The sequence below is a fragment of the Podarcis bocagei genome (genome assembly GCF_964188305.1).
Source record: "Podarcis bocagei genome assembly, chromosome: 13".
Classification (NCBI taxonomy): domain Eukaryota; kingdom Metazoa; phylum Chordata; class Lepidosauria; order Squamata; family Lacertidae; genus Podarcis; species Podarcis bocagei.
Genome location: NC_138138.1, coordinates 35,620,620 through 35,632,683, shown reverse-complemented (window position 1 = coordinate 35,632,683; position 12,064 = coordinate 35,620,620). Strand labels below are relative to the sequence as shown.

Here is a 12,064-nt window from a genome sequence, read left to right as displayed (position 1 = left end):
CCTGGTCAGCACAAGGCAAAATTGGTTTATGATGACAGGTTTCATGGTGGGGGGGGGGAGGTGTCAAAAGAAAAAAGAGCTTGTATCTCAGCATGGGCAGAGTGCTTTCTCCCTACAAATGAGGTGCCCCAGCCCTAGAAACGGAATACAGAGGCTCTAGCTCAAATGACATATTTACTAAACAGGGTTGAGACCCAATACCCCTCTCTGGTGAAATTAATCCATAGAAAGTTAACAGCAAATCCCACTCTCTTCTTTTTTGTTTGTTTGTTTTGGGGCCCCATCCAACTTTCCCAGCTCACCTTGCTGTGCTCCTGTTGGGTAGCCACCAGTACTGGGCCCTGCCCCATAACCTGCTAAGAGAGAAAGAAAGAAATTCTCTTTTCACAGATCAGCACAGATACCTAGGGTTCATCCAGTTGTGGCTGGTGCCTGTTGGGTATGGTAGCACAGAAGGCAGGGAGCCCAGCAGTAGGTGGCGCCAGAGCCAATGACAGGCAGAGCCAACTAATTCTAGCTTTACCGCCCTCCCCCTCCCTGCTGAGTTCTATTAAGGCAACACTGAGAGTGAGGAGGAAGCTGACAGGCGGCGTCTCCCCCTGGATAGGTTGTAAATAGGAAGGCAGGCAGGTGAAGGCTGGCTGACAACAGGATGGGGTTACTGGGGCCGTGCCCCATTTCCCCTAGTGGACAAGCCACCACTGGGTTTATCTGAAGGTTGTGACCAGTGGTAATCTTCTTGCCTCAGTTCTGAACTGAGATTGGCAAACTAAGCTAAAACATCGGTAAAGGTAAAGGTAAAGGGTAACGGGACCCCTGACCATTAGGTCCAGTAGCGGACAACTCTGGGGTTGTGGCGCTCATCTCGCTTTATTGGCCGAGGGAGCCGGCATACAGCTTCCGGGTCATGTGGCCAGCATGACAAAGCCGCTTCTGGCGAACCAGAGCAGCGCATGGAAACGCCGTTTACCTTCCCGCCAGAGCGGTACCTATTTATCTACTTGCACTTTGACGTGCTTTCGAACTGCTAGGTTGGCAGGAGCAGGGACCAAGCAACAGGAGCTCATCCCGTCGCAGGGATTCGAACCACTGACCTTCTGATCGGCAAGTCCTAGGCTATGTGGTTTAACCTGCATACATAGGTTATTTCCCCTGCTAGCTTAACTTTGAAATCCTGACCACACTGAACTCCTGATTACACCATTAGAAGCTCAACCGGCCTTCTGAATGCCTCCCCCAACCAACACTCTACAGGATACTTTACCTTGCCCTGCTGCTCCCTTCCCTTTATCTAGTGGCAGTGATGGCAGTAGGCAGTGGCGTAGCGTGGGTTGTCAGCACCCGGGGCAAGGCAAGTAATTTGCGCCCCCTAACCCTAACCCCCAGATGTTGCTCCCGGTGCGGCCAGCCCCCCCTGCACCCCCCACGCTACGCCACTGGCAGTAGGAAAGGCTTTTGGGGACTGCTGAACATGCTTGCAACAGCTTCTGAGGAACAAGGAACCCTGCTGTTTCCAAGGTGCCTGTCATCCATACTAAGGACTCAGGCAACCTGTAACAACCAGGAGCTTGGTGTCCCCAAAATCAAGTTGCCAGAGAAGGAGAGTGGCTTGATTTAAAATGCAACCTGGAGAAGAACTTTTGGATTGCTGGAATTATGAATTCTGTACACATACAGAATTGCAGCAGGCACACAGCCCTAATGATGGGGAATGAGGGGGGGGGGAGTATTTCCTGGTGGAACATTTGTTGGTGAAAGTACTGCTACCTGATTTGGAAGGCTTGCCTCTGGCTCCAAGGCCTGCTGAGTGAGGAGAAAGAGACTGGGTCAGACCAGAACACTAGGTACAAAGAATAAGAGCAGGCTTGTGTACTTCATACTTAAAAAAATAAATACATAAATTAAATTTATGTGATCTGTATAAATGTTGCAAATTAAGTGCACTTACTTTGTCTAACTCTCTGCTTCTGGCAGTCATAGAAAGGGGTATGCAGAGTGTTCAGTCAGGACTGGCTTTGTGGCCACTGAAAATTCAGCTGAGCCCCCTCTAACTTCTGAAGTTTTCACAGGACCCTGCTACAGCCAACATGCACTAAAACAGGGGTTGGCAAGGTTTACCTGGCCTGGGCCGGTTCACTCTCGCTCAGATTGCTCTGTAGGCTGGATCGCATCTGCGCAGACGCGAATTTTGGCACCGCGGAAGCAAGGGGACTCACCGAGTGGGCAGCTTGGTTCGGTAGCAGCTTGTGGGTCATTAAACGACCCCCGTGGGCTGCTTGTGGCCCATGGACCGCAGGTTGCCGACCCCTGCACTAGAAGCTTGCATTTTTGTTTCAAGGAAAGCACATATTGCTCAAGATGATGAATTTCCCTTCTGGCATTCATCCGCATGGGCATTACAGATAAGTGAGCTCTGCTACTACACTCAGATGCGTAACTTCTAGAGACCTTAAAAAAAAGTTGTAAACTTTCAGCACAGTACAACAATAAATACTAATCCGAGTACCATCTTCACACTTATGTCAGATCATGTCTCTCCAAAAAGACCAAATAATCTTGACCCCCACCAACCCCCTAATCACATATGCAAAAAAAGAAAAAGGAAACCAGATCTCCATAAATTTATTCTCTTTCACTGAACCCCATGCTTATTGAAATTGGTGAATTAATCTTTTGGATTATATCAGCAGCCCTATGTTTGAAAACCAACCCTGTGGGGTACAACCTCCCTTCCGTACTGTCAAGTGTTTTGTCACTTCCAAGCCAGAAGATGCATATCCAGACCCTTCTGCGCAATCCAAGCACCCTCATGTAGCGATCAGGGTGACAGGCGTGTGTTTGGAGTCAAGAACTGTCCATATTATATCCGAGATTACCATAACAGCCTTCCCCCAGGTAACTTCTGGAGGAAAGGGCTGAACCCTGGAAAATGATGTATCCGGCATCTTGCAGCACCAACATTTTAACAATGCACCCTTGTGAGGCAAAACAGCAACAACCAGACAGTGGTTTTCCGCAGACATGGAACACAGAATAGAAATGATCCCTAGCAAAACAGATAACTGGAGTGTATGCAGTCTTGCGGTTGCCGTTAGGCCAAATTGCACCAAACACTGGAGGATCAAAACATTAAAACACGTGGACACAACAAAAGGCAAGAAAACAATCTCATGATTAGTGGGAGGGAAAGCACCCTCAGATGAAACCACAGAAAAAATACACAGCATCCAATGTCCAGTATTTCAGCTCCAGGGTCTGAAAATGAAGGAGGATGGCCAACAGTTTTCAAAAGGGTAAAATAAGCAGAAGGGTTGGTGTTTTTGCCAAGAAGTGCAGCTGGGTCACTTAGCGGTCTTCCAAGTTTGTAAAAAGTCTTGGCAAGCATTTTTTAAAATGGAGGGTTATTCGAGCAAGACGTGTTTAGCCAATGGAATGTTAAGAGAGTAAAGGAACAGCGAAGCACGTAAGTGAGGTACCTGTTGAACAGGTAACGAGACAGAAGGAAGAAATAAAGGTATCTGACTTACTTCCCAAGGGGAGGCCAACACGAGGGTAACCAAGTCCTCTATAACCTGGAAGGCAAAGATGCATCATGAACGACGATGGAATAGAAACATCACATCTATTTCCCCTCTTTTAAGTGGAATTTACATTTGCTTATTCAAATTTCAATTTTAAATCTGAGTGGCACTGAAAACAACAACTTAAGGTCACTTGCAGAGGACCTGTTTATGGAGCGTTCATTCTGATTTGTTTGTGAGGAGGTTGGAAGACTTTGTATCAAGCAATTGCTATATCCCCCACTTTTCACTGCACTTTCCTTAGTGCAAAAAGTCCTATCTTGGGGGGAAGTGAGTTCGTTGTGCAAGAGCGCAAATTCAGCTTTGATGGTGCAACTTGAACTTTGCCAGTAAGTGATTGAATCTCTGACCCGACATTAGTGGTATTTTATAAAAATAACTGTTAAATAGAAATAAATATAAATATTAAGGCAGTTGGGCAAAGGAATCACACATCCCAGCTCAACAGATCTCAGCTTACCGTATTTTTTGCACCATAACACTCACTTTTTTCCTCCTAAAACGTAAGGGGAAATGTCTGTGCGTGTTATGGAGGGAATGTCTATGGGTGGCATGCCTACGGATTTTCCTCCTCTAAAAACTACGTGCGTGTTATGGTCTGGTGCGTGTTATAGAGCGAAAAATACGGTACCTTAACCGCTAAGCCTGACAACACCTTAAGCAAAGTGAGAACGGAGGGGCAGTGAGATTATTATTTTTTTATGCCAAAATAACTTGACCACCTTTGGATAAAATGCACTTTGACTTGCCAGGGTGGGCAGAGCACCAACATGCCCTTGGCTCTGGGCACTGAGACTCCCCAGAAGGAGAGGAAAGGAATCAGTCTGAAGACACCAAGGTGTACTGTGAATGCTGCTTCTGTCCTTCCTCCCCTGTACACTGGGATTGAAACGGGGGCCACCAGGGCTGGCGCTTGAGCCAGATTCAAGAACAGCATCCGTGGGTGCTTGCAAGCCCCATATCTTTCCCTCCTTTCAGAAGACATGCTAGCAGAATGAGACTGGGGGAGCAGGGCACTAAACTGTCAGGAACAGAGCAAGAGAGACGCACAATCCTAAACCTGCAAGAGGTTTGTTTAGACAAGCCATTACAACATGAATTTTTCATTTAACCAGTATTTATTGATATTTATTGCTTTATTGTTATTTTTAATGATCTTTTTATGGACCTCTTGTTGATTTTATCCCTATATGTTGTACTCTGCCTGAAAATGTGGGTTACATACCCATAAATAAATAAATAAATACATGTAATGATTGATAAAACAAAACACCAACCTCCCTTTCCAATTTCTCTGCACTGGACATAATTTCACAAATCTCTGCCATGTACCCACTCCTTTACACATGCTTTTATTTTTTATTGTTTGCAAACTTTGTACGTAAGAGCCCCTCGATCATGTGGTTGCTCTTTTCTACACTTTCCGTCACCCAGCTCTGCCATTCAATTCCAGTTCATCCTGTTCCCCCTCTCATGTGCATGGGAGGCAGGAAGAAATGGAGACATGCTTCAGTGAAGTGGGAAAGAGAAGCCATCCTACCTGCTCCATATCCATTTGGGACTCTGTATCCTGTAGAAAGGCAGAAAGCATCAACAGATGGACAGGCAATATCAATGACTGCAGAAGGACTCTAGCTCAGTGGTAGAGCATCTGCTCTGCAGGTTCCAGATTCAATACCCAGCAGCTCCAGGTAGGGATGGCAGATAAGGTAAAGGTAAAGGGACCCCTGACCATTAGGTCCAGTCGTGGCCGACTCTGAGGTTGCGGCGCTCATCTCGCTTTACTGGCCGAGGGAGCCGGCATACAGCTTCCGGGTCATGTGGCCAGCATGACTAAGCCGCTTCTGGCGAACCAGAGCAGCACACGGAAACGCCGTTTACCTTCCCGCCGGAGCGGTACCTATTTATCTACTTGCACTTGACATGCTTTCGAACTGCTAGGTTGGCAGGAGCAGGGACCGAGCAACAGGAGCTCACCCCATCGCGGGGATTCGAACCGCCGACCTCCTGATCGGCAAGTCCTAGGCTCTGTGGTTTAACCCACAGCGCCACCCCTGTTGTGGGTTAAACCACAACAGGATGGCAGATACTATGTCTGAAATCCTGGAGGGCCACTGCCGGTCAGTGTACACAAAACTGAGCTAGAGGAAGCAACGGTCTGACGAATGGAAGGCAGCTTCCTGTGTTCCAGAAACAACTGGAAAAGGTCACTTAGTTCCTGCTAATGCTCTTGGTGGTTGCAACAATAACCCTTATCGCTGGGCAAAGACCAACCATGTTTCTACATTTCATATGGTCCATGGCTTAGCAGGGCATCCTCCCCCCGGATGTCATCCCATGTCCTGCTCACCTGGCTTTCCTGGTTTGTTCCCGAAGCCTGGTCCAGCAGCCCCAAATCCATTCTGAGCACCTGCAAAAGCAGAAACATCTCTCTGTCAACCTCTTTCCGCCACTATGCTTGGGCCAAGCCCTAATTATCTCTTTAGGAGGGGAAATTTCTGTACCAGTCAGCTTTTGGCATATGAATTGACAGCTTGAAATTATTATTATTATTATTATTATTATTATTATTATTATTATTATTATTATTATTATTTTCTATTCCTCTGTATTTAAGGCCACCACCACAGCTAAACTTACCCAGCCCTGCTGGCAATCCTTGGGCCCCATAGCCTGGATATTTTCCTGTGGGAATAAAAAACAGAGGAGGTTATAGCTAGGGGAAATGAAAGTAGAGTGATCATAACAGATCAAGGCTTGCTGCAAACCACAACATGGTATTTTCCTTGGCAGTTCCCATATGTTATGTACAATGTAGACTAATGAGGCCTGGGCTCAAATCCCTGCTGAGCCATGAAACTCGCTGTGGGTGACTATCTCTCAATCTTAAAACTACCTCACAGGCCTGGTGTGAAGATAATTTGTCAATGAGAGTACCTTGAAGGAAGTGTGGTGTGTGTGAATTAATTAAACCAAGTCTCCTGCAGTGTACATTTTCTTCTAAATTTTGCTTCAGCTTTAAAGAATTGGGCAATGCTGTGAAGGTGGACAACTGGAAAAGAACAACAAACTATTGCATATTGTAACAAAGAGGATTTGTTTCTGAGGAGCTGAAATGCTTAAAATGCAGGTAAGCCCCTTGTGGGAAATGTACGAGCTTTCTAGAGTTACTATGAATGCCATAGTTATTTATAATAACACTAAAAAGCTAGTATAATAACTATCAGAGGCTCACCACATTTTAAATGGATGCATTGCTCTATTATACCACCCGGCCAATGTAAAAGCAACAGTTTGTTGTCTTAAGTACTGCACGATAATCCTGTAGCAAATGCCAAGATGGATATTTGATTCTGTCTAGATTTTCACCCTCCACCCCATACCCTGACCTCAAGATCTGCCGCACAACTTACCGGCCTTGGCTCCAGCTGGTCCCAGTCCCAGCCCAACTCCTCCTCCTAAGGGATGAAATACAGACCACAAAGTATGAACTGCTCTCTTGCACTGGCTGGAGGTGGTTCAGCAGAGCCAACAGGGCAGGGTGAGTGAAATGAGTGAAGCCCCATGAAACAGAAAGCAAAGAGCAGGAGATCTTTCAGAGGCACCAGTCAACCTTTGTGTATGCACAGGAACTAGTTCAGGGTCAATATATGCACATTTAAAGCCACTCATTGAAGTGGGTTTTGAGGACAAAAAATAATAATCCCATTGGTTTTAGCAGCTGCACACTATAAACTTATGAGGGTTAGGTGTGATGCAGGATACTTACCCCTCATCAGGGATGGGAAGTAAGGTCCTGCCCGGCCATTTGATTGCGGTTTAAATGCTGAAAAAGATCCACAAGAAATAGGAAATGAGACTGGATATCGCATACATCTTTTACCTTGTTTATATTTCTGAGCCTTATCACTTCTCATATTGTTGTTGCACATCAAGCCTCTAGCATAAAGTTAATTATAACTCAATAGACTGGTTTTTGAAAGGGACTGCCTTAGTAGAAGAACATAGCAAGAGCCCTGCTGGATTTAGGCCAGCTCTACCATTAAGCAGAAGGAGGCGACTGCCTTAGGCAGCTGATTTGGGGTATCATGAAAAAGCAGCAGATTGTCAATGAGTTGTGCACCTTGACCTGAACATATGAGTGTGTATGTGTGTTTGTGTGTGTGTGCATGTGCGAGCTGATTGCTGCTCTGTCTCAAGAAGCAAAATCTATTGGATCAGACTTAGCTTAGGTGCAGGGGAGGTTGTATTTCCTGAGAATGCTCAGGGGACTGAATCTATCCCAGCACCTACTTCTGTCCTATTATCATAGTACCATTGAGAGTGTCTTAACCTATAGTATATTATCGTGGTATGGGAGCAGCTCTGAAACGGATAAAAAAGCTTTACAGAGAACAATTAAAATTGCCCAGAATGTTATTGGGCTCCGACTACCAACCCTGGATGAGATCTTCACGTCTCGCATTTTGAAGACGTCATATAATATCCTGAGAGATCCCACCCATCCTGCTCACAACTTCTTTGAACTATTGCCTTCGGGCAGAAGATATAGGACAATGAAAACACAAACCACACGCCTTCTGAATAGTTTCTATCCAATAGCTCTGATTGCACTAAATAATGATCTCAGGGCCAGTTGCAAGGTTTAGCAAGCAGAGAGTAGGAAGGAATGAGATAGGTTTTAGGTTATGTTTTAGGTTTTAGGTTATGTTATGCCTTAATAGGTCATGTTATATTCTGGATTATGTTATGTTTTATAGATTATGTCTGAATAGGATGAGAGTGTCGGAGATACGTGCAAATGTATATGTGAACCCAGTCTTTGGGTGGGTGTTTGATTTTCGTTGTTGTGTATACTGTGTATATACGGACAATGACAATAAATTTATCTATCTATCTATCTATCATCTATCTATCTATCTATCTATCTACTACTCCAGTGTTCTGTTCCCCCAGAAGCCAACCAGATGTCTAAGTGAAGCCCACAACCAGCAGCACCCAACTGTTTGCGGTCCTCAACAACCAGTCTTTAGAGGCATCCTGCTTCCAACACAGGAAGGCGTACATAGTCATCCTCATGACTAAGTAGCACTGACAGCTTTTATCTCCCATGTTTTTCCCCCTCCTAATCCCACTTGAAAGCCCTCCAAGTTCATGACCATCAGAGTGTTTTTCTTGGGTCCTTGGTTCACACTTTGTTCCTTGGGCTCTTAGTGGACAGCATGTTTTGCAGAACATCTAGAAGAGGCAGTTATGATAGACACTTTCCGTCCAACAACCAAGGCTTTTGTAGTGCCTTAACAAACATAGATGGTGAGTGAGTTTTCATGGATTACTGGAGCCCACTTCACCAGATGTATGAAAGGTTTGTCTTCAGTTGGCCGGCAGACGAAGAGGAGCTCTGGTCCACAAAAGTTTATGCCACCATAAATCTGTTAAGTCTTCAGGGTGCCACAAGACTCTTGGTTCTTCCTGTTGCTGAGAGATTGGTTCTCCTCTCAACATCTGGCGGAAAGCATCCATCATTCTGCCCTGTCAGGCCCAGCGAAGGTGGTTCTGGGCCCTTCCACAAAGCTCCTTTCAAAGCCTGAGTCCCAGGTGCCAAAGGATTATTTCACCACCCTGGCCATCTGGCCCACCTGGGTCCCACCCTGTCTCCTGGCTCAGGGAGCTGGCCTGCCTGCCTTTGGGTCTTTGCAAGGGGGTGTCAGTCCCTCTCCCCTGAGAAGGAGGCCTTTGTGTGTGCAGGGCTGCCCGGGGCATGGAAGGAATGTGGCATCCTTGTGCCAGATAGAGATGTGACCTGGAAGGAACAGTATGCAAACTCCCAATCGCTGCCTTGAGCCTGGACTTTTTGGACAGCCCGGGGGCCAAAGAGGAAAGTTGGTCTGTAGGGCTCCTCTCCAATTTCCAAGGGGCTTGCAGCCTCCCGACCCCTTTGCAATGCACAAATTCTGCTGTCATTTTGTGGGACCCTATGCAATGATCACACAATTGAGAGTCCCATGGACTGCAAGAAGATCAAACCTCTCCATTCTTAAGGAAATCAGCCCTGAGTGCTCACTGGAAGGACAGAGGCTCCAATACTTTGGCTACCTCATGAGAAGAGAAGACTCCCTGGAAAAGACCCTGATGTTGGGAAAGATGGAGGGCACAAGGAGAAGGGGACGACAGAGGACAAGATGGTTGGACAGTGTTCTCGAAGCTACGAACATGAGTCTGACCAAACTGCGGGAGGCAGTGGAAGACAGGAGTGCCTGGCGTGCTGTGGTCCATGGGGTCACGAAGAGTTGGACACAACTAAACGACTAAACAACAAAAACAAATTCTGGAATTAACTACCATGGTTATGACTCATGGGTACTAATATTAACTTCTTGTTTTTAAAGCATGTAAAATCTCCTAAGCGCTGTCCCAAGACAAACAAGCAAGGCTTCCCTTCCTGAAGAATCACAATCAGGCCATAGTTCAGTGGAAGCACACATTGCCTTTCATGCAGAAGGTGTCTGCTTCACTCCCCAATATTTCCAGGTAGGGCCCTTTCTGAAACCCTGGGAAGCTTCTGCCAGTCAGAGTCGACAATACTGTACTAGACAGAGCAACAATCCAGTTTTGTTTAAGACAACTTCCTAATGTAAGTGGCATGATACCAAAGGGGGAAAAAGAATGGGAAAGGAAGAGGAAACAAGAGACTTAAAGGAACAATTATTGAAGGTGCATTATGTTGCTTTAATTGATTTTTGGCATGGAGCACCATTAGTGGCAGCAATATCAAACTGGTGCCTTAATATATTATTGCATTTTGTTTGGTTTTGTTGCAGTTACTGTTTTTTAAAACACACACACACTGATTTTAAGAACCTGCAGAAGTTGCCATTCAGCAGAAAGGTAGTACAGAAAATCAAGCTGCTTCCAGTTGGATGTTTATTGTGGGATCGGTGCTGCTTACGGCTGCATCACAATGCTAACTCATTTCTCCCACCTCCCTAATTCAATACAGATTTACCCTTTCTGATAGAAAACAAGTAAAAAAACCTAAACAAGCAATACCCTTTTAAATGTGTTTGTGGGATGGGGTGGTGTTTTGTATTGGTATGTGGTGTTTTTTCATGTTTTGTCTTGTATTTTTATGTTGTGAACCACCCTGAGCACTACAGATGAAGGGTGATATACAGATTTAATGAATGATAATAATAAAATGTTGCCAACAACCCGTTTCCAGCATTAAGTCCCTGCCTGGAAGCATCCTGAATGAATGAAATAAAATCAGTAGTAGTTACAGAGTTTGTAAGAGGCAGGATGGGGTTCTTCCTAGTGGGGTTTAAAAAATTGAGAGGGAGTTGCAGAAGATGAGCCAGTTCTCATTAAGTGACCTGAAGCAGATGACTTTTGGTCATTAAGCTGAGAAGTACTTTTGTGCTTCTCTCCCCATAGTTGTGCCCTGTCCCTTGTGGATGCAAAAGAGGATATGCAAGAGACATAAAGTTTATTTATTTTTGCTCCAGTTGTGACCCACCCACCCTCACTGAAGCTGCAATCCTATGGGTGCACACCATAGCTGTCAACATTTTCCTTTTTTAAGGGAAATTCCCTTATTCTGAATAGGATTCCTCACAAGAAAAGGGAAAAGTTGACAACTATGGTGCAAACTTAACTGGAAGCAGTAGGGCAGATTTCAGAGTTAGCATTCATGGGACTGCACTGTAAATCTTCAGCATAACAATCCTTTCCGTTCTTTTGAACAGCACAGTCCTATACCTCAATTAAGACTCTGTTGCACATGAAGGATATGCTCCGAGCCCAGCATCTGCCCTGAAGGTGTTTTGGACTCCTTCACGTAAATCTTTCTGTCCCTGCATTTTGGGATGCTCAGTTGGGAGTGCAGGAATGATTAAATTTAACACCAAACTTCCAGTAGTCAAGGGGAAACCTGGCAACATATGAGTGATGATCTCCTTCAATGTAAATTACCCAGTTCCTGCATCCTCCTTACCCACCTCTCACTGCATTCTGGTGCCCAGATTTACATTGTATAGAATGCCAGCCTTTATAGCCCTCATTTAAAAGCACCTGTAATATTTGTTTTCATCTTCCCCAACAAAGTGTCTCACCAACATCACATTGCTGGTGCAATGTGAAAGGCAGCATGGTGTAGTGATTAGAGCGTTGGACTAAGACAGGGGTGGAGGCTGAATGGACCTTCCCAGCCACACCCTCCCTCTTTTGATTTTTTTTAAAAAATAAACTTCTATCTTGTCTCCCTTACCCACCTCTTGCAAACAGTCCCTCTCTTTATCCCTGGTGTTATCCCTCTAAGAGGAGCACGAAAACTGAATTTTTCTGTTGTCTATTTCTGTTTGTCCCCTTTTCCATGTCCGTCTCCCAGACTTACCTCCTCCCTGCAGGCTGACCCTGGCCAGGCACAACAGCACAAGCGAGGTGCAAAGATTCATCTTGGCCACTATAAAGAGTCTGCAGTACCT

The 12,064-nt window shown here is 45.5% G+C and overlaps 1 protein-coding gene across 14 annotated transcripts in view; it reads right to left on the bottom strand.

Annotated features, from left to right (window-relative positions):
- Positions 1-12,064, bottom strand: part of GREP1 (glycine rich extracellular protein 1) — a 27,737-nt gene extending 15,673 nt beyond the window's left edge. For 5 of the 14 annotated variants that reach the window (XM_081165720.1, XM_081165728.1, XM_081165724.1 and 2 more), the window contains exons 1-9: positions 11,974-12,064; positions 7,351-7,407; positions 6,995-7,039; positions 6,222-6,266; positions 5,932-5,991; positions 5,122-5,151; positions 3,528-3,572; positions 1,768-1,803; positions 303-356 (exon numbers count right to left, since the gene is read on the bottom strand). In XM_081165720.1, the coding sequence (XP_081021846.1) occupies positions 303-356; positions 1,768-1,803; positions 3,528-3,572; positions 5,122-5,151; positions 5,932-5,991; positions 6,222-6,266; positions 6,995-7,039; positions 7,351-7,407; positions 11,974-12,034 (433 nt within the window). In that variant the 5' untranslated portion in view covers positions 12,035-12,064. Of the gene's footprint in view, positions 1-302; positions 357-1,764; positions 1,804-3,527; positions 3,573-5,121; positions 5,152-5,931; positions 5,992-6,221; positions 6,267-6,994; positions 7,040-7,350; positions 7,408-11,973 lie in introns of all 14 variants that reach the window. The other 9 variants (XM_081165726.1, XM_081165727.1, XM_081165730.1 and 6 more) reach the window with 9 other exon arrangements.